Source organism: Zingiber officinale, chromosome 2B (assembly GCF_018446385.1).
Source record: "Zingiber officinale cultivar Zhangliang chromosome 2B, Zo_v1.1, whole genome shotgun sequence".
Taxonomy (NCBI): domain Eukaryota; kingdom Viridiplantae; phylum Streptophyta; class Magnoliopsida; order Zingiberales; family Zingiberaceae; genus Zingiber; species Zingiber officinale.
In genome coordinates, this window is record NC_055989.1 from 46,013,804 (window position 1) to 46,036,453 (window position 22,650).

The 22,650-nt window shown below is 36.1% G+C and overlaps 1 protein-coding gene across 10 annotated transcripts; it reads left to right on the plus strand.

The window, feature by feature from the left end:
- The first annotated feature begins 265 nt into the window (after positions 1–265).
- Positions 266–22,076, plus strand: LOC122045627. Of its 10 annotated transcripts, none has more exons than XM_042605937.1 (11): positions 266–539; positions 807–1,357; positions 5,926–6,114; positions 15,306–15,398; positions 15,489–15,671; positions 15,755–15,857; positions 15,928–16,113; positions 17,625–20,108; positions 21,254–21,528; positions 21,622–21,732; positions 21,810–22,076. In XM_042605937.1, the coding sequence occupies exons 2-9, from the start codon at positions 1,127–1,129 to the stop codon at positions 21,265–21,267; spliced, it is 3,483 nt and encodes a 1,160-aa protein (XP_042461871.1). In that variant the 5' UTR covers positions 266–539; positions 807–1,126; the 3' UTR covers positions 21,268–21,528; positions 21,622–21,732; positions 21,810–22,076. The 10 variants fall into 10 exon arrangements, with proteins under 10 accessions (XP_042461871.1, XP_042461872.1, XP_042461863.1 ...); XM_042605929.1 differs by having other exon boundaries at positions 267–539; positions 17,625–20,134; XM_042605928.1 differs by having other exon boundaries at positions 267–539; positions 17,625–20,134; positions 21,254–21,732.
- The last annotated feature ends 574 nt before the right edge of the window (positions 22,077–22,650 follow it).

Here is a 22,650-nt window from a genome sequence, read left to right on the forward strand (position 1 = left end):
GACCCTACTATATTGTCTTTTTAGTTATATATATATATATATATATATATATATATATATATATATATATATATATATATATATATATATATATATATATATATTTTGATAATCTTTCTGGTGTTTTTAAGGAGATATTCATAAAAAAAAGATCGTTGATGCGGTAATGAATAACGTTAAGGGCTGTTTAAAGCACAATTGAATTGCTCAGAATATATTTTCAGGGGAAAAAAAATATTAATGATGCTCATTGCGCAGATGCTTAGACTTAGAAGTTAGTATTATTTAGGTGCTCCATCTGAATGGAAATGCTCGGGCCCTGGAACTGGTCGCTCCCTTCCACCCATTCCTGCTGCTCGCTCGCTCGCTCGCGTCTGTTCCTTCCTGCTCCTCTTGTTCGCGCCTGTCCCTCGATCCTCCATCCCTGATCCTGCAAGGCTTCGAGTGCATTTCTCTCGAACCCTAGTCTCCAGATCCTTTTCGCGCCGCCATCGCCCCGATTCATGGATTCTTCTCGCCTTCCTTCCTATTTCCTTTAGGTTAGAACCTACCTTTTCCCCCATTTTTTCTAGGGTTGGAGTTTGGCCCCGCCGACTTTCGGTTTAGTGTGGATTCATCGGGAGTTGATTGGGTTGAGCAGTGGGGTGCTGGGGGCGTAGGATTTCTCTGTTGTTTTGCTTGCGTGAATTTGATTTTCTGCTTCACTTGTTATTTTGTTAGTCGGAGCTAATTTTGAATAAAAAGTATTGACTTCATGTTTTTGACGCGGTTTAGACTTATGTTTTTCTTGTTACCTACTGAAATAGGGAAAATCTTTGACCTTCTCAGCAGGAGAGCCTTGTCTAACGAAGTTGATGGAGAATAACTAATTTCTTTTGCTTATGGGTGCTGGTTCTTGGTGTTGTGGACAAAAAAAAATAACCAGATTTTGTTGTTTATATTGTTAGTTTGACTGGAAATCAGAGGGGAGCCTCATGTATTTTGCAGCCACAGTTTATTTGTAGCAGCTACTGTGAGCGATCAACTTTGGTGTACTTTGCTAAGAAAGTCTCTGGAGATGAATTTCTGCATTTGAAGAGGAAGAAGCATTCAAGACGTGATTGTTATCGCCTGAACATAACTTCACATGGGTGATCATGGAGTTTGGACACAGCTGAATGACCTACATCCAAATGGTCTTTTGCCTGCAGCAAAGACCAATGTGACCCAAGCGCTTGATGCAGATAGATGGCTTAAGGCAGAGGTGCACACTACAGATCTGATCGCAAGAATTCAGCCCAATCCCTCGTCTGAGGAGCGTCGAAACGCTGTGGCCAGCTATGTCCAGCGTCTGATTACAGAGTGCCTCTCCTGCCCAGTGAGTGTTTATGCTATTTTCCTACTAAATTATTAGTGATTTTGCAAACTACAAAATATAATTTCATTTGCATCCCTTGGCTGCATAATTTTGTGCACCAGCTTCCCAAGATGTTCCCCGATCTTTTTGGAATAAGTTGCTGCTCAGAAGTATGACTGGACCACTTGTTGAGTGTAGTCGACACATTAATTATGGGTTTTCTATTAATTTTGAGTTATGTGGACTGTTTGGCTATCATGAGAAACTGTCATGGAGATATTGTACAAGGATAAGGTTTAGGATAGGCGTATATAGGCTAAATTCATCACGCCCCAAGTCTAGTCTTTCCCTTGGCATGGGCCTAGTTTACTTAGTGGCAGAACAATCCAATTGATATTCATTATGCTATGATTAGGAAAATAGTAAAGGCATCAAAAAAATGCATACTAATCCTGTTTATCCACTCATTCCTAGCAAGATTTAATAATAAAGGGGCAATTTACTGAAACTAACATAATGAGCAAGAAACTATTTTCAGGTACATACTAAGACCATTAGTTCATGATTTATTGTAGTTGAGTGTGATTTGTTGTTTTCACCCTACACCTTGATATTGCACGAAGTGCTACACTGATGCAGGAGGATTCATTAGCTGATTTTTATTATTTTTAGTAAATTATTTTTTTTGTAATTTCTGGATTTTTTGGTGTTTTAGGTATTTTTGGTAATTTCTATTTTTTATGTTTTTGGATTTTGAGTTTGTTTAGGGATTTTAAGATTGTGAGACTCCTACTGTTAGGATTTTTTTCTTTATTTTGCAAGTTAAGAATTCGGTCTATAAGTTAGGATTTCTTTCCTTTCTTTGTGTCGTAAGGTTTAGAGTCTCTATAAACATGTGTTTAGCTATCTGAGGAATTATTCTTTATATTGAATAAAGTTTTTTTTGGTAAAACCTATAGAACGACGGGATTCTCTTTGTTTTTGACTGATATTGCTATCTTGTCCGACGTCAGTTGGTAATAGATGGAAGCCGACGTGGTCTTGTTCTGGTTCTGATTGAGGAAGTTGAGCACCGTGATCATAGGTGTTCAGGACATAATGAAGATTGAGGATTTACAGAGGCAAGTCGCAGATTTACAGCGACGATGGGAATTTGAAAGATTGCGAGATCTTAGATCGTGACTCTGAGTCTACCTTTGAGAATCTGTATCACCATAGGGCTACATACCAGGAATGTTGTGGTCGGGAGGAGCCTCATGGAGACTTCAATTTTCGGGTTGATTTGCTCAAATTTTCTAAGGTTTCGTTGATTGGATCGGTAAAGTGGAGCGGATCTTTGATTATGGTTGAAAGTTAAATTGGTTGTCTTTAAACTCAGAGGTCTAGCACTGGTATGGTGGGAGCACTTGTGACTCTCACGGGACTGACAAGGCAATGCCAAGATTAAGGATTGAGAGAAGATGAAAGATCACTTTTTTCCTTTCGGATACACTCAATTTCTATCTCATCAACTTCATACATTGAGGCAAGATGCAAGTTCCCAACATGCCGTAGTTGGTGAAAAGTCACAATACTGAAAGCCAATGACTAAGGGTGATCAAAACCGACTTACCTTCAGTATTTGCGTTCTATCCGGCAGTCACCACATGATAATAATTTGTTATTGAGGAAGGCGGGGGAGACGAGACCGAGGTGAATAATGACCCAATCTATGACGAAGATAAAGTAGAAGAAATTATCGAAGAAGTTGATGATGTGCTTCATGGTGAGACAGTGCAGCTTGTAAGTTATCCAAAAGATGTTTTTGGCTTCTCATGACAGTCCAACTTTGAATTATTCACCGGACAAGGTAGCCACATCAGAAAGTTCTTCTGCGAGCATTCTTGAGACGGCAATGCAAAGCACATCGCCAACAAATAATGTTGGATCTAGGGGAACATGTATAATGGAGGTTCAGTGGAGTGTCTTCAGTCTTGGCACACAGCAGTTTGACAATGATGGGTTGGAAACTTCTTCAGATTTCTTTGTTGAGAATGTCAATCCATCCTCTGACAAATTGAATTCAAATGCTGATTTTAATTTTCTCCATGTGGAAAATCATGTTAAAAACGTGGACACACACACACACAGATTCCCAGAGTAATCAAGAGTTGCAGCTTTTCAGTTCAGTTATTGATCAGAACACAAGTGGTGTAGATGCACAATACTGGGAGACTTCACCCTGGTTGGAAGTATGATTCAATCACTGGGCAATGGTATCAGTTGGATGGCTATAATAAAAGCATAATTACACAAGATAATTATACATCATCAGGAGTAGATTCACAGGGAAATTTTAATGACAGTGTAGAAGCTGCTGCTGTCACTTCTAACTTGGGTAGTTCAGAAGATCTATATCTTCAGCAAATTTCGCAGTCAGCCCCGGAGACCATAGCTGAAGAAAGTACATCGGCTAATACTGCTACAACTTACAATTGGGACATTGTTTATCAGGAGAACATGGAATTCCCTCCTAATATGGTCTTTGAACCTCAGTTTCCAGGGTGATATTATGATACCAGCCCCCAGCAGTGGTATACCCTGGAGTCGTACACTCAGATTACAAAAATACCAAATGTAGCTCAGAATGAGGGTATTGCTTCAGCTGGCTTCTTAGAAGGGAGCTCTAGTGTATATGATGAAGTTGGTCGACCTGATCAAAGAACTGATATATCCCTAGGGAGCCAAGAGTTTGGCACTGGGCTGATCTATCAAGCAGCTACCCTCATCAGCAACATGCTGTAGGCGAAACAAATTGACAAAAATAAATTTTCTCAAAACCAGCAGATGCAGAGCTTTTATAACCCAAGAATTATCTTCAAAAGCTGCACATAGAATGCAACAAAGTTTATCCAACATCTTTTTAGGCAGTCATAACACAGTTGACTTTCAACAGTCATCATTTTAAGATACAAAGGCAATAAGACATGAAGCTTTCACACACATGGATGACCAGAAAGAATTTGTGCAAAATGAGCTGAATGATTTGTTTCCACATCTTCTTGTTAATATTGGTTCTGGAGTTAGCATTAATAAGGTGGAGGTGAAAGGGGAAGTCATAGAAGTGCTAGAATGGTTTAAATGTCATCTTCCAATATTTGATTGTGATCTGCTTATAGGGGAGATTTTTTGAGAAATTTGCTGTAAAAGAAAACAGGGAGTTCCAAAGTATGATGGGATACTCAAATCAATTCCTTAACATCGGGAAACAAAACTCAAAAACATTTAACTTCCCAATGGCATTTCAAAATATATTTCCACATCACTAAGTTGCAAATGTGGTTGTTTCTGATCGTGTGGTTGACTCACCCTGTTGTCGGGAGATTATGGAGATTCAATCAATTTGCAAAAGAAGATGAAGTCCAGCTGCTAGTAGATTTTATCGAGTTGATACCACCGGACAGTACTTTAAACTCGAGACCGGTTTGCTTTTTTAAATTCGGGGTGACTAATGCAGGAAGATGATGATTTTTATTATTTTTAGTTTTTTTTTTAATTTCTGGGTTTTTTTTGGTGTTTTAGGTATTTTTGGTAAATTTTATCTTTTATATTTTTGAATTTTGAGTCCGTTTAAGGATTTTTAGGATTATGAGTCTGAAATTTTCTTTTTTGTTAGGATTTCTTTCATTTACAAGTTCGAAATTTGGGTTTATATTGTAAGATTTCTTTTCTTTCTTCGTGTCTTAGGGTTTAGAGCCTATATATTTCATTTTTTTTTTGGTAAAACCTAGAGAACGGTAGGTTTCTCTTTGTTTTTGGTTGTTTCTCTTTTTACCTTCTCAATTCTCCATTTTCGTCATCTCGCAGGATAATCGCTATCTTGTCCGGTATCATACACAGTATGCTCGAGCATGTGTGTGATTGCCATAGTACTAGCAATTTGAAAATGCACATTCATCTATGACCAAACGAATGTGCTACGGTAAAATGCTTGCATGTCTACCAATGAGTCAACTCAAGGTTCAAATTCATCATTATACTATCAGCATCACTTTATTTTGTTCATAGTTGACACATCTCAATTTATAGACTACTTTTCTTTATCTATCAATGGTGATAGCATAGATATTACAAAAATTCAACTAGCTACGCCAATGTGTAGAAGCATAAGTTGACATTATGGTAAACATCAATGGTGAAAGCATACATAGTGAAAATCAAGTATCAAGGACAATGCAAGTGTAAAGAATCAACTATCGGTAACAATGCAAGCGTGCTAATAATATGGAACCATTAATAAATCTATTATATCAATATGCAAGTACTGAGTTTTCTTTCCCTTCCATTTATACCTTATCAAAAACCTGTCCTGTCCAAACTTTTATTTGAACATCCAAACTGAATCAAACCAAATTTTATTTATCAAAAACCAAATTGAACTGAGAATTAGGTTTTATTTGAATGATGAGTGCTCCTGATATTGCCATACAAAATATGTAATTCACTGTGTATACAGAAGAGGTTCTCATCTAGCTAGGTTTCCCTGTAGATTAACTTTTCTTTTGGTCAAGTGTGATCAATTCCAATTCTATTTCAATTCTGGTTTGCAGGTTTTCACATTTGGGTCAGTTCCTCTCAAGACCTATTTACCTGATGGAGACATAGACCTTACTGCATTCGGTGATAATGAGAATATGAAGGATACGTGGGCTGCTGCAGTCTGTGCTGTATTAGAGAAAGAAGAGAAAAATGAAAATGCTGAATTCCAAGTAAAAGAAATTAAATATATCCAAGCTGAGGTGTGCAATTTTTTTCCTTTGCCCCTTTTTTTGTGTTCTCTAATACAGTCAATTTCCTCTTGACATGGTCATTATATTATTTTGTTATATTGGTTATAAATTACCATATATTCAGTTGTTGTGAATAATGTTGTTAACATGTTTGTCTTTTGGCTTGCCCTTTACAAAATCAACCTTGATCCTTAAACTAAGAATAGAGAAATTTAGCTTGGGTTCAAGTTAAAGGATAATTTACCTTTCTTGGCATATATCCAATCCATATCCAATCTTAATTTACTATTTGAGTGGTGGTTTGATTGCTGGGATCCACCTCAAGGAAGTGTTTTGACATAATTGTAAATTTTATGGCTTAGTTTGGAGAAAATCTTGACATTCTAGATTCATGGAGGATTACAACTGGTTACTATTAATGGAAATAGGTAAAACAAACAAGATTTTTTTTTTATATATGAGGAGTATCTTATTTAAATATGAATGATCACTACGGGGCTTTATATTGGAAATTTGTTTCTTTAGTTTCCGTCTCTATTTTTCTTTTATACCAAATGATTACTTTTATGTTGAATATACTTTTCTTAAGGCATCCTTCAAAACTATTGCTTCGGAAAGCATGATTCATTTGCTCTATGTTAATGGTTCTTGCTTTAGTGTGTGTTTCCTATGAGGGAATGAATTAGGAAGGAAATAAGGTGATAGTAATATCAGGTTTTTACTGAACCGCGTAATTATTTTTGCCAAATACTCATTTCACGTATAGGCCTTTGTAAATTACCAAATCACATATGGGATACCAATTTTACCCTCCTTTTTTGTCATGACTGTCGCGTGCATCCAAACCAAAAGAGAAATCCGAACCATGTTCAATTTCTCTTCGCGACGAGCGTCCGAACCAACACTGATAGTCGACGACGGGGTGCAGCTTCTTCGTCAAACCTAAATCTAAACACCACGCTATTTCCAATACCGACGTGTTTCCGACGGTCTGCAGCACAATGTAGCAACTCAACGAAGACAAACCACCCTCCCCTCCCCACCACCAAAGTTCTAATCGGCGAAACGCAAGCTTCCTCTTGGGCGTCTCTGATTGCAATGGTCGAGCGAAATTCAAGTATGTTCTTTTTTTGTCAGCGCTTAAATCTTACAGTAGGGAGAAGAATCCTTAAAATTGAAGTTTCACGTTATGATTTGGTGTAAATTACTGTTTCGGTAGCTCCAAAACTCTCGACACTGTTCCAACAATTTTAAGCATTCAAGAAAAACTCCAAAGCTTTTCACTTGATTAATCGAGACATGTATGTTTTCTTATATTAGATTTTAGTTGTCTTTTTCCCTTTGATAGATTAATATTATCAATTTGTAGGAAGATTAACATTTTTAATTTTTAGATATCTTTATCAAAACCCTAATTTCGGTTTTATCTAAAATATAATTGTTTATAAAAGGATAAATCTTAAAGATTTATAGTATAATTTTAGTAAAATACACATTTAATGATTTATTGACTTCCTCTACTTGGTTATTGTGTTTCTTAAATATACACAATCTTAAAAGACTTTTTGTTGGCAATATGGTTAATTTATGATTGCATTAATGCAGGGAAGATCAAATTTCTGATGAGTGCTCACAGTTATGATGTAATCTATGGATTCACAAATAGAGAATTGAAACAAATCTATTACTCCAAATATAAATATGAGTCCTGGCAATATAACTTCTTCTAGTGTTGTGGTCAAACTAGAGAGACTATCAATTACCGTTTCAATTTGAATGAACAAGCTTCTAGTTATGAGGATGACCTAGTACTTATGAGATTGGAAGATTTTTTTTTGAGGATACATGGACTGAACAAGAATATAACGAGAATAGAATGTAAGCAGAAATTCAAATGGATGTTTCTGAGGATGAATTCTTAGCAACTGATATCCATTATTCATTAGATGAGCCAATCAACACTAACAAATATAGAGACCTTGAAGAGCAGTTTCCATTAGCTGAAGATGCATATGAAATGAACACTAGACTTGTTCCATTGCTAATGGAAGAAGTAGATGACTCTCTCGAGGAATTTTGTGTTGGTCAGCTAATGTATTTTTTTAAACTTTTATAATGTTATTTCAACTCAATTTTAGTAGTACTAACATAAACATATATTAATTCTTATTGTAGGTATACGCAATGCGAAACATTTTAAAGATGCACTTGCTAAATATGCTATAAAGAGACACTTAACATATAAAATAAAGGGCATCAGGAAGAATAGAGTTAAAGCAATTTGTGATGAAGAAAATTGCACATGGACAATAATTGCAAGGGGATCTATTGAGTTCATGGTTACAAAATATATAGAGCATCATCAATGCGGTCTTAGTATAGCAACAACTGATCATCGTGCATGCACATCTTCATTTATAGTTTCTCAGATTGAAAGTCATTTTGCGGCATCAAAAGATTATAGAAGATGAAATCCCGATTTGGAGTAAATATATCATATTGAAAGACATACTATGCATGTGTGGAAGCTATAAATAAGGTGGTAGGTAATTTCGATAAGGATTATAGTGATATCTTAGACTATTTCGTGAGCTAAAATATAGAGACCCAGATATATACGTTGCATTGAAAAGAAATGCTGATAAATTCCAACATTGCTTTTGAGCTTTTGGTGCGTGTGGAAGAGTTTTTCGAGCATATTTTCAAAAATTAATTGGAATTGATGCAATACACCTTAGGAACAAGTATCTTGGTGTATTATTGATGGCCATTGCAGTAGATAATAATGGAAATCTTCTTCCAGTTGGCTTTGCAATTGCTGAGGTTGAGTGTGGCTCTACATGGGAGTGTGTTTTAAATCATTTAAAGATATTTCTTGCAATTGATCCATCAAATATGATAATTATATCTGATAGACATCGTGGAATATTATCTGCATTAGTAAAATTTACATATTGCTTACCATGGATTATGCTATCATCACCTGTCTTACTCATGATAGACCTACATTGGGATTGTTTTGGATTGCATCTAGAGAAAATACAATTCCACAGTTTGATCGAATTATGCACACTCTGCCAGAGACACATGTAGATGTTTATAAATGACTGCAAAATATAGAACCTACAAAATGGGCAAATGCACATTTCTATGGTAGAAGGTACTCACAACAAATTATTCTAACAGTATGAATGCATTATTCAAGAAAACTCGAGAACTCTCAATTACAGTACTAATAAACAATACAATGAGGAAGGCTGCTCAATGGTTTTATAGCCGTAGGGAGCAAGTGGTCAATTCTGCAGGAGTATTGACACTATTAGCTATGAAGGAGATTGACATTGGGAGACAAAAAAAATTGGGTACTATACGATTCATTCACATACCAAAATAGAAATGGAGGTACAAACTTCATCATCATCATATATAGTTGACATGGAGTTTTGTAAATGTGATTGCAATGAGTTCCAGATTTCAGGTCTCCCTTGTTCACACGCTTTGACAGTGTGTTTATACAGGAACATGGGGAACATGGATCCGTATAAGTATTGAGTATTATTTCTTATTTGAAACTTGGAAAAGTACTTACATAGATCATATTTATCCATGTAGAAGTAAACAATATTGGACAAGAATGTATTGTTTTACCACCTAGTAGCCTTGTACAACCTAGAAGAAGGAAGAAGGCGAAGATCCCATCTAAGCACACGGGAAAGGTTAAAAACAAGTGTAGTAGGTGCAAACAATTGGGTCATAATAAAAGATCGTGTAGAATGCCTCCAACAAGTTGATACATGTATTGGTTTTCTTTTGTGATAGTGCTCAACTTTTGTATGTATTTGGCACACAAGCCTATCATTATGATGAATGAACATATAAGTGTATTTTGCTAAATATATTCAGATGTGTATTTTGCTAAATACATTTAAATATCTCAATGTAATGTTGTTTATGTTATGTTTCTATATTTATATGTTCTTTTATGTAGAGATATAGATTGCAAGTGTTGGCATGCGCAATTAAAAGGTTTTGGATGCAATGTTTGAAAAATGGATGATAGACATATTCCCATTCAGACAACCTAATGAATTGTTATTGGATTTTGTAAAATTGTTGTGTTGTGTTGTGTTCTAAATTAATTTTTTATTGGATTGTCTAAAGTATTGTGTAAACTTTATATGTCGTGTAAAGTAGTGTTAAAAAAAATGCTCCTCTCGATATGGTGTATCATAAATCCGATGTCGTTTAATCCATCAGCTGATTTTGACCAAAATCAGCTGATGGACCTTAGCAACTCTAAAAATTGAAATTATCATATCATAAGAAAGACGAGAGATCAATGATCTCAAATATGGTGTGTTTCAGTAATCATTGTCGCCATATCATTTTTATTGAGCTTTCGACATGATGAATCATGTTTAAAAAATAGCTGCCCTCGATATAGTCACAATATTGTTTGAGGGCATGTATACATAAGACTAGCCTGAGCGCATAGGAATTGATTCCATGTAAAACTGATGTTGTTTGGTCCATCAGCCGGTTTTGGTCAAAACCGGCTGATAGACCTTAGCAACTCTAAAAATCGTAAATTTCATAACTTAAGCAATAAGAGAGATAAAGGATCTCGAATATGGTGTGCTTGAGTGATCATTATCGCTGTATCATTTATTTAGATTCCAACATCATTTGTCAATCAATCGAATTTATTTGTCATTCAGTTGATTGATATAGTCATCAATCGAATCGATATTGCTATTAGTCGAATCGATTCGTCTCTTTTAACTTCATAAATTGAAACAGTCAATTGATTTATCATATCAATCGAATTGATTCGTCTCTATTTACTTCAGAAAATGCACCAATTGACTGATTTATCAAATCAATCGAATTGATTCATCTCTGTTTACTTCAGAAACTCAACCAGTCAACTGATTTTAAATATCAGTTGAATTGATTCGTCTGTGTTCCTTTCCTATTAACTTCCTAGTCGAATCGATTATATATATTAGTCGAATCGATTCTATGATCAATTCGACCGATCAAAATATCAGTTGACTGATTTAAATTGTTCTATGATGTAGATATATAAATTGGTGTGTTGTGTTGTAAATCGATGTGTTGTTGTGTTCTGAATTGTTTTTGTATTGGAATTTTCATATTCAGGAGACCAGCTCGGGCTTATAAGAACTGGTCTTATGTCAATTCGATATCGTTTGGTCTATTAGCCGGTTTTGATCAAAACCATCTTATGGACTTTAACAAATTTCATATCTTAAGAAATATGAGGGATCAAGGATATCAAATATAATGTGTTTGAGGGACTGATATTAGCGTATCATTTATATTGAGCTTATAATGTCATTTATCGTGCCCGAATCGTATTAAAAAAATCGTTGTTCTCAATAAGATGTATTATAATGATGTTAGAGGACATTTTAACATTTAGGAGACCGGCCCGAACACATAGGACTTGCCCCATGTTGATCCAATGTCATTTGGTCCATAGCTGATTTTGACCAAAATCGGCTGATGGACTTCAATTACCCTAAAAACAAATTTTTTAATATCATCAGAAAGAGAGAAGCTCAAGGATCTCAAATATGGTATGGTTCAGTGATCATAATCTAAGTTTCATTTATATTAAGTTTATGACGTCATTTATCATGGCCGAATGGTGTTAAAAAAATCACTGCTCTTAATACAATGTATTGTAATGATGTTAGAGGGTATTTTCATATTTAGGAGACTAGCCCGAACACATAGGACTTGGGCGATCCGATGTTGTATAGTCTACCAGCTGGTTGTGGTTAAAATCGGTTGGACTTCAACTACCTTAAAAATAAAAAATTTAACCTCATAAGAAAGAGAGAAGCTAAAGGATCTCAAATATGATGTGGTTCAGTTATTATCATCTAAGTTTCATTTATATTGAGCTTACAATGTCATTTATCGTGCCCAAGTCGTATTAAAAAAATCGTTACTCTCAATAAAATGTATCATAATGATGTTAGTGGGCATTTTAACATTTAGGAGACCAGCTAGAACACATAGGACTTGGCTCCATGTCGATCTGACAGTCGATTTTGACCAAAATCGGCTGATGGACTGCAGTTACCCTAAAAATAAAAATTTTAACATCATCAGAAAGAGAGAAGCTCAAAGATCTCAAATATGGTGTAGTTCAGTGATCATTATCTAAGTTTCATTTATATTGAGCTTACGACATCATTTATCGTGCTCGAATTGTGTTAAAAAAATCACTGCTCTCAATATGATGTATCGTAATGATATTAGAGGGCATTTTCACATTGAGGAGATTAACACAGACACATAGGACTTGGCTCTATATCGATATGACATCATTTGGTCCATCCGTCGATTTTGGTTAAAATCGGCTGATGGACTTCAACTACACTAAAAATAAAAAGTTTAACATCATCAAAAAGAGAAAAGCCCAAGGATCTCAAATATGGTATGGTCCAGTGATCATAATCTAAGTTTCATTTATATTGAGCTTACGACATCATTTATCGTGCCTGAATCATGTTAAAAAAATTGCTACCCTTAATATGATGTATCATAATGATGTTAGAGGGCATTTTCCAATTCAGGAGACCAACCCGAACACATAGACTTGGGCGCAAGTCGATCCTATGTCATTTAGTCTATCAACCAATTTTGGTCAAAACCGGATGAAGGACTTTAACTATGCTAAAAATAAAAAGTTTAACATCATTAGAAAGAGAGAAGTTTAAAGATCTCAAATATGGTGTGTTTCAGTGATCATCATTTAAGTTCCATTTATATTGAGCTTATGATGTCATTTATCGTGCCTGAATCGTGTTCAAAAATTCACTGCTTTTAATATGATGTATTGTAATGATGTTAGAGGGCATTTTCACATTCATGAGACCAGCTAGAACACATAGGACTTGACCCCATGTCAATTTAATGTCGTTTGGTCCATTAGCCGATTTTGGCCAAAATCGGGTGATGGACTTCAGCTACCCTAAACATAAAAAGTGTAACATCATCAAAAAGAGAGAAGCTCAAGGATATCAAATATGATGTGGTTTAGTGATCATCATCTAAGTTCCATTTATATTGAGCTTACGACATCATTTATCGTGCCCGAATCGTGTTCAAAAAATCGTTGCTCTCAATAAGATGTATCGTAATGATGTTAGAGGACATTTTAACATTCAGCAGATCAGCCCGAACACATAGGACTTGGTCCCATGTCGATGTGATATCGTTTGATTCATCAATCGATTTTGACCAAAATCGGCTGATGGACTTCAGCTACCCTAAAAATAAAAAGTCATTATCAGAAAGAGAGAAACTCAAGGATCTCAAATATGGTGTGGTTCAGTGATCATCATCTAAGTTTCATTTATATTGAGCTTACGACGTCATTTATCGTGCCCGAATCGTGTTCAACGCTGCTCTCAATACAATTTCATATTCAGTAGAAAAGCCCAAACACTCATGCAAGCATAACATAGAAGCTGAGGCACTTCCCCATATAACACATCAAACATAAAAGATGCGGCACACCCCCAAAAGATCAACATAAAGTATAATAGTTGTAAAAATGTGCCTCTCAAGGCATAATCAGTAGAAGTCAACATACAAAGTACTAGGTGAACCCATATTAATACATAAATCATAACATGTGACACCAATTCTAAGCCCATAGGTGGATGCTCGGCGGCATCAGTTGCATCACCGGTAAGAGGAAGTGATAGAGGAGGATGACCCGACATCCATGAGCGCACTAGGTCATGCAATGAAGCTATGCTTGTCTAAAGATCAATTTGTCCACGTTTAATATCCCCAAGCTTTGTACGCACCACAGTTATATCACGTTCACGATCCATGTGCAACTCCTCAAATCGCGTATCGATGGACTCAAAAGATGCCTCCAGCAATCATCTCGATCCTCTAAGGAATGATCATCATCTGTGGCTGCCGGGGTTGTTGCTGGAACTGGCAACCATGGTGCACACTTAGCCTCACCACCAAGCTCGTCGGCATGATAATCATGGCTAGGTTCCCACACCATAGTCTCGTCGCCCTCCATCCCAGGCAAGGAAAAGTGCATAGGCCAATCCCATCGTACTCAGTCAGGTTTGATATTTGCCTTGTCCTATGGATGCCAACCATGCTGTAATGAGGTGTGAGAAAGGCATGTGGATATTTTTCTAGATGAGTTTTGTGTAATGCAAAATGCAATGAAACATGTTCAGACTTATATCTACATCTAACCTATGACAAAATGCATACAATAGGAATAGATGACTCAGTCTAACAAAGGATAGAGCATGAGTGATTATCGGCAATATGCACCCGACAATGACTTTATAGAGGGCATTGTCGGGAGCTAATTGGCCTTGAGTAGAGAAAATTCTCTTGTTCAAAGCTCTAGATTGACGGTAAAAGTACTCAAACATGACATTTATGGTCAAATGACCAAAAGGGTCAGGAAGAGGATCTCTGTACATAGGATATATTACAAATTTGTTGTTGGCCGGACGACAACCTAAGAAGGATCTCTAAATGTCCGGTGTAAAGTCGAGATCGTGTTTGCTTACGCGAGTTCGGTACATCGGACCATCACTAACAAAATGCATGTTATCATAGAATTTAGCCACTAGGTCTAGATGGATAGAAGTGTTGTAAAACATAATTTTTTCTAATTTATAATGGGCGACAATTTCTAAGATATCAGGACATTTGTCACGAAAGAATTCTATATGTAGATATTGAGCAGGAATGATTTTGAATGAGTGAGGCTGGTCACTAGGACTCTTTCCCCATAGGAAATCCTAGAGGGACCTTCACCAGCTTTTATCTGCCTATGTTTGGGTCTACATGGATGCATGAATGCATCAATAATAGGATTAGTAACAATGATATGAATCATAATGTAATGGAATATAACCATGGCCAAGATAATTACTTGGAGTTTAATAACTGCTAATATTTTCACCTTGCATTTACTTTTAAAATTTGCATTAGTTGTTTTGAGTAACTAGTTTGATTAAATTGTTCTTGAATTTTTTGTGACGTAAATGCTGATTTGATGTGCATTTATGACCATCAATTAGAATTTAAGATGAATCTGTTTGGTTTTGTACTTCTGTTACCAGCATTGTCTTTCATTTATCAGTTTTATGGTGCTGTTTTCTTCTGTGCAGGTAAAGCTTATAAAGTGTCTCGTTGAAAATATTGTCGTTGATATCTCTTTTAATCAAGTTGGTGGTCTATGCACACTCTGTTTTCTGGAAGAGGTTAGTAGTATGTGGTGTCTTTGAAATTGATGTTGTTCCCATTTGTCCCCATGCATCTTTACACTCTTATAACCTCTGGATATTTCATAGATGGACAAAGTAATAGATCGAAATCATCTATTCAAACGGAGCATTATATTAATCAAAGCATGGTGTTATTATGAAAGTCGAATATTGGGTGCTCATCATGGTCTTATATCAACATATGCATTGGAGACACTGGTGCTTTATGTATTTCATGTCTTCAATAATTCATTTCTTGGTCCACTTGAGGTAACTAAACTTTGTGGCATTGATCTTTTATTTCTCACAGTACTTGGCTTTGCGTGATGTTCTTCCAAATTTTTACAATACAGGTCTTGTATCGGTTTCTGGAATTCTTTAGTAACTTTGATTGGGACAACTACTGTATTAGTCTTAGGGGACCGGTACCTATCCGTTTCCTTCCAGATATTTCTGGTAAATTTAAGTTTTTTTTACTGAACTAATAATACTCAAGTTATCATCATACTCATCAACTGTCATGCAGCGGAGCCTCCTCGAAAAGATGATGGCAAATTGTTGTTTACCAAAGACTTTATTGACAAATCCACTGCAGAATATTCTGTCATGCCTGGTGGACAAGAAAATCACAGCCAACCTTTTGTTTCGAAGCATTTTAATGTTATTGATCCTTTAAGGACAAACAACAATCTTGGACGCAGTGTGAGCAAAGGTAGGAGTGCTTCTATTTCTTAGCTGATCCTCACTGATGATATCAGTTTGTTCCATTTCAAATAACAATCAGTGTAGTTTGGTCGTGCTTTAGATGATATAAGGGAGTGAGAGATGGGAAAAGAAAGCAGAGAAGGAGAAGGGTGGGGAGGAAGTCTAAATGTCAGTAATGAGAAGAAAAAGAGAAAAAAAATATATAAGAAGGAACGAAAGGACCAAATCACCCCCATTTGTCCATATATTCTTTATAAAATTCATCTTATTTTGTTGCTTCTCGAAAACCACTTGGTTGCCACTTACAACCTCGAATAAGCACTAGATCTGCAATTTATTAAAGTAATCAACAAAAAAGGGACCTTTACTTTCTGTATATAGCCTTAAACTTTCCTTTTTTTTTTGTGTGTGTGGGGGAATTTTTCAATTAGAGATTAGCAGTAGCAAAGAAAGTAATGCTAAAGTCTGAAAAACATAGTATCTGTATTTGTTTTAAATTAGTTGTGTTAGCCTATTCTACTTACAGATGTGGACTAAGAGATAAATTCCAATACTAAATCTCTTAGGACCATTATTAATATGCATTTTATAAATTATGAGATTAGTCTTAGTAGGATATTTCAATAACCTATGTTTTATTTGATGCATGACCCTAATTTTGCAGTTTGGTTTAAGTATAATCATTAGTCAAGATGCCTCCTGTATTCTTGGGACTTATTACTTTAAAATTTTAATTCCATTGATTTTATTATTGCTATAAGCTTGCATTTGATGTAAACGATCTAAATGGAACACTCATTTGAGTTGATCTTGGCACTTGAGATTGTGCAAAGTGACAACATGACATTATATTGAAATTGTACCATCTAGTTAGACACCAAAACTTGTTACTAAAACTCCTCCACGGAACACTAGGTATGGTTACTGTAAACCATGATTCGTACTATTCTCATATGTAATAAAATATTTGTTTAGGTGATCTCGTGTGATTGAAGATGGACAATCTGGAATTTAGATGGTATACATGATTTTGCCTTCTAGCTATAAATGGAAACTAGATTGACATAACTAGCAGCATATCATTAATGTATCAAAATCTGTTGAATTTCATGCTGGAAGTGAGCCATTCAGGTACTTGTTGGTTTTACATATTATTTTTCTGTGTAATTAGAACTTTTTATGCTGTAAATGTTTGCAGTTAGTTGCGAATTTTAATTTTTATGTGTTTTTGTTGTCACCTGCTTCCACATGCTAAATCAGCTTGATAAAAGAATGAATAGATGCATACGTAATTTAATTCATGCATGTTTACCTTTTATTAAATGATTAAACTGTGTATATTTCGTCATGTCTCCTAGTTGCAATGTCTGCAACATGTTATATTATACACTGAAGTTGAGTTTTAGTTTAGAAATTCGTAAATTCAATTAGTCCATTTTCATCAGTTCTTCTCTTGCATGCTGCATGAAGCATGACATTCTACATTTTCTGGAAATAAATATTGAACATTTTTGTCAGGCAATTTCACCAGAATACGTAGCGCTTTTGCATTTGGAGCCAAAAGATTAGCGAGGTTACTTGACTGCCCAAAAGATGCTATAATTATGGAATTAAATGAGTTTTTTACTAACGCATTGATAAGACATGGTACTGGTAATCGTCCTGATGTTCATAGCTTGAATTTACAACCTTTTCAACAACTGAAAACTCTTCCAATTGATTCAAAAAACCTAAACACCAGTACAAGTGTCCGAAAGAAATTTGAGAATGGAATATTGCGAGTTGTTGAGGAGCATTTCCCTGAAACTAGCCAAAGTTCTCTTAATTCAGTTAATGAAATGATTTGTAATCAGGAAATGTATAAGGCTAACACTTTATCTGTAGTTGCTCATGATGAGTGTCAGACGAGTCGCATAAAACAGATCAATTCAGGATGTATTGATCAACTGGGAAGAAGCCATGGCTCCACAGGATTTGTTCAAAGTAGCAAAACCCAGAAAACTTTGAAATATAATTACTCTGTCAATCCATGGAAAGAGCAGGGTAAACTTCATTTTGTGAGGACTAGATCTAGTCCTAACCTGACAGAAACATGTTTGGATTTATCTCGAGCAAGGCATAGTAGAGCAATGGAAACACTGAAAGTACAAAGCCAAGTAAAGTTTGATTCTGGTATCAGTAGGAAAAACATGGGATCTGAAATGACAAGCAGTCATAATTCCAAGTCTTTTGATGATTATACATCAAAGTGGCAGATTGCATCACACAAAAACTTTGATATGGCTTTTGACACAAATAATGTTTCAAATAGCCATCAGGGTTATTGTAGATTTTCTAACATGGGGGATGAACTTGCTTCTGTATCAGAGACCTTGGAAATGCAGCAGGAAGAACAAGACTTGGTGAACATGATGGGATCTTCTGATATTCATAGTTTTAATGGACAGGTTACATATCAAATGCCTATAGCTGCATATAGTTTGCCACTAACATTTTCGCCTGTTCCAACTTCAATGGGTTATGCTAAGAGAAATTTGGATGGAGTTCTGCCTTCAAATTTGCCTCCTATTGGGGCTCCCTGGATGTCGTCTATGCAATTTAATCAAAGTCTTACTTCCTTCCCCCTTTATCATTACATCAATGTTGCAACATTTAGTTCAAATGCAGATGCCATTATTGATTCTTCTAATGATGGTTCTGCAGTAGTGGAGCTCAAGGCAGATGAAGTTGGTCACAACCACTTGAAGGAAGACGAAGCTGTACTCTCCAGAGGGTCTAATCCTGGTCACGATGTTTCTCTTGACAAAAATCAACAGAAATTAAAAGGCAGTTTGACCTTAAGTCCCACAGCAAGAGACATCAATTATTGTTTGACCACGAGTCCCACAGGTAGAGGCATCAAATCTGGTTTGTCACGGGAATATGATAGGGTAGGCAGAGAAGATAGAAGTTTGATTAGAGAAGATACTAATGCCTCATTTCAACCCAAAACAACTAAAGGTGATGATATTCAATCTAATTCCTGGACTGCAAATCCTAAGCTTTTCCCTCTGGCGCTGGCACATTCTTCTAGAGGTAAATCTGTATTAGAAAATCATAGAGACAAGCCATCTGCAACCTCAGAGTCTGCCAGGGAGAAATGGGGTAGAAGATCAAGTTCATCAGTTTCACCATCCCCTCATGGAAAAGACAACGGTAGATTGCAATTTGAGGGTTCCTCTGACAATGGCTTGGTCAAGGTAAATAATGATGTTCCAGATTGGATATCCTCAACTGCAGGAAATGATATGCCTGAAAGAGTCACAGAATCAGCATCTTTGGTTGCATCAGTTTTGAGAAGCCAGCATCTACTGGGTCATGAATCTGAGCAAAATCAATCAGATTCATTGACCCCTTTTGCACCAGTTCTTGTTGGCACTTCCGAGCAGAGGGTTACAGATTATTGCAAGTTTATCCCTACATTTGTTGCTACCGGTCCACCAGTTCCATACTTAGTATTTCCCTTTGGTAATTTCACGTCCAACTCTGGAAAACCAGATGGATATGCAGGGCAATTGGATAGGGAGGAGGAGTCAGATCAGTTTCAAGCAAGTCCTGAACACCACATTGATTTATTGGAGAACCTTGAGCAATCTAAGGCTATAGTGAGCCCAACTGTCTCAAGGAATTCTGCTTCTGAGTTCTCCAAGGAATCTGCTTCTGACATTCTAAACAGTGACCTCAATGGCCATCAGCAAAATCTAGTATATGGACGGTTCTGCCAAAACCCTTATAATGGAACTTTATTCTACTCATCGCCACCTTTTGTAGGGTCACAAATCTATCTTCCCAGTCATTATCCATGTGATGGTCCTGGCAGATCTCTCACTGCTAATCTGAACTATGCACAACCTATGGGATACAGTTCTCGTTTGATGCCTGTTATGCCACTCCAGTCTGGTCCCGGTGGGACCTTTGTTGCCTTCCAACATAATGTAGATGAAGCACCAAAACATCGTGCTGGTACTGGAACTTACCTTCCCAATCCTGTAAGATTTTCACAACATTTTGATATTATAAGAAAATCTGTAAGCTTGCTAGAAAACTTTATATTTGTCCTGAGATGATAATAGATGTTTCATTGAGTTGTTCTATGCCCTGTAGTTCTTTATCCTGTTTGTTTTGATAACAGTTAATTTTTTGTTTAGATTGTGCATCTAATGATCATAAAGCATGACTTTATTATTGTTATCCCTAAGAATTATAAAGCACAAGAATATTCTGTACCTATGGACATTTTATTAGTGTTTGCTCTTTACTACTAACTTCTAATGGTTACTTGTGAGCCCTTCTAATGCTAAAAGAAGCTTCTAACTTGCCTAAATGAAGAATAAGTTTGTAAATTCATAAGAAGCTTCTTTTTCTTATGAATTCCAAAGTTTCTTCACTTTGTTTCCTTTACCTAGTCACAAGTAATGGGGCTTAATGCTGGACTGACTTTTGCCCATTAACTCGATATGATGTTTTCAGTTAGCTATCTACAACTTTGTAATTTGGAAGTTTTCTGAAGCTTCAATCTAAAGAGCAATGTATTAGATCTGATTTACTTTATATAGTGATTATCCTTTCTATATGCATCCTGTTCCATATCTACCTTTAGCCGTTGTAATGCATTTTCATTTGCATGCAAGCTTTGATGCATCATACCTGGGCCATCATGCTTGCTCTTTGCACCACAAGGCCATGCACACTTGACTTTTAATACCTTTCATACACTCCCTTGCATTTTCTTGTGTTTTGTTGGCAATGGTTGATTTTTCGGCTATTCCCAAGTATAATGCTCTCTGAAAGTTAGGTTTTATTTGTAAAGAAACAATCATATCGGCTATGATTGATTAAACTATATTCTTCCCAAGTTTGTCTCCTCAAAGTTATATTGTGTTGGGCCCAGCTTCCATCCTCTTTGATATGGGAGTGGGATCTAACTGAAGGCATTAAACATTGTTTATCATTGTATACAACCTATACTTATGAATATACAAATATATGTGCTTTCTTCCTAAAAGGGACAAGGGAAGTTTGATAAATAAATAAAGCTGTGATCTGTACTTGTATTATATGACATCTTGAACCCATTGATAGTAAAATCTTTTCTTATCTTTGCACAGAAGGTTTCTTATAGAGATCGACAAACTAATTTGAGGAATCGTGGGAGCTGGAACTATGACCATAATGATCCTGGGGACAGACCAAGAGCTTTTGATCGCCATCACAGCCGCAACCAATCTGATAGAGCAAGCAGTCGGCCTGACCGCCTTCCTGCAGCCAAAAAGTCATGAGGATAAAAAGATGGGAGTCATACAAGCTTGAGCCTCTCATCCACAGAGATCATGACCACCCATTTGCATCTACAAATTCACCGAATAACCTAGAAAATGCCATGGCATGTACCTGCAATTTGCTTCCAGTTTGAATGGTGTTCTTCCAACTGACCAACTAATGGCTCCTGTTGTATTCATGTGCCCATATGATCCAGGAATTGTAAATGGTTAGCCTGCTGACCGACTTGAGTTCAGTTCTCTGCGGGCTCTGCATCTACCTAATGGCACAAAAGAAACCCTAGAATAGGAGTTTCAGAAGGTGAATGGTATGTCAAAAATATTGTAGTAAAAGATAATTACGTTTATCCGAGATGTTTCTCATAGTCCGTTCTCTTGTGTGAAGGGAGATAAATCATATGGCCAGCTTATAGTCGATCGTCAAGTGATTAAAGAATGGAAGGAGTTTTTTCTCAAGGGCACGTGCCCACGTAGAGGTTCTCATTCTTCTCCAGATCAACCTTCTTCAGCATAACTATAAATGTTACTCATTTCGGTTGTAGTTTTTCCAAAATTTTCTTCTGTGTACATATTCATGTTGTAGCTTATTTTTGAAGGCAGAAAAAGAAAATGAAAATACGGTAGAAGCAAATAAAGACATCATTGACATGAATGTCGTCTTCCCAGGTGGTCTTGATAATGCTTCCTTTTCAATTCCCTTGTCTTATAGTCACAACTTTGCTGATCCCTTTCTTGACTCAAAAACCTTTATATTTCTTTCTTGATTGATTAATCACCTTTAGCAACAATCCAACGGGAAAAATGTAATTCGGGTATATTTTTCCTATTTCACGGTGCATAGATCAAGGGTTGAGTAGCTTCCTATTTAGGATGCCACATTCAAATTTGTAGTTGTCTTGAGTTGTAATTTATCTCCTTGAAGACCTCTTCATCATATTGGGTCCCCGTTCATCTTGGATATTTTAGTTGCAGTAATATTTGATAAGAAAGTGGTGTTCTTATTAGGTAACAACCCTATTTTCACAAAATGTCCGGACTAGTTATTGATTAGTCGTTTGGGAAGACAAGTTATGTCGGTAAATTTTTTGTATTTATGAACTAGTGGAAATGTTGTTACTGTCTTTTTCAGTGTATTAAGGCTTATTCACTTGGGAAGATGGTAAAGTGGAAGATAAATGCTAGAGAATCGACGGATATAATTCGGATGAATTGTGAGTATATTATGT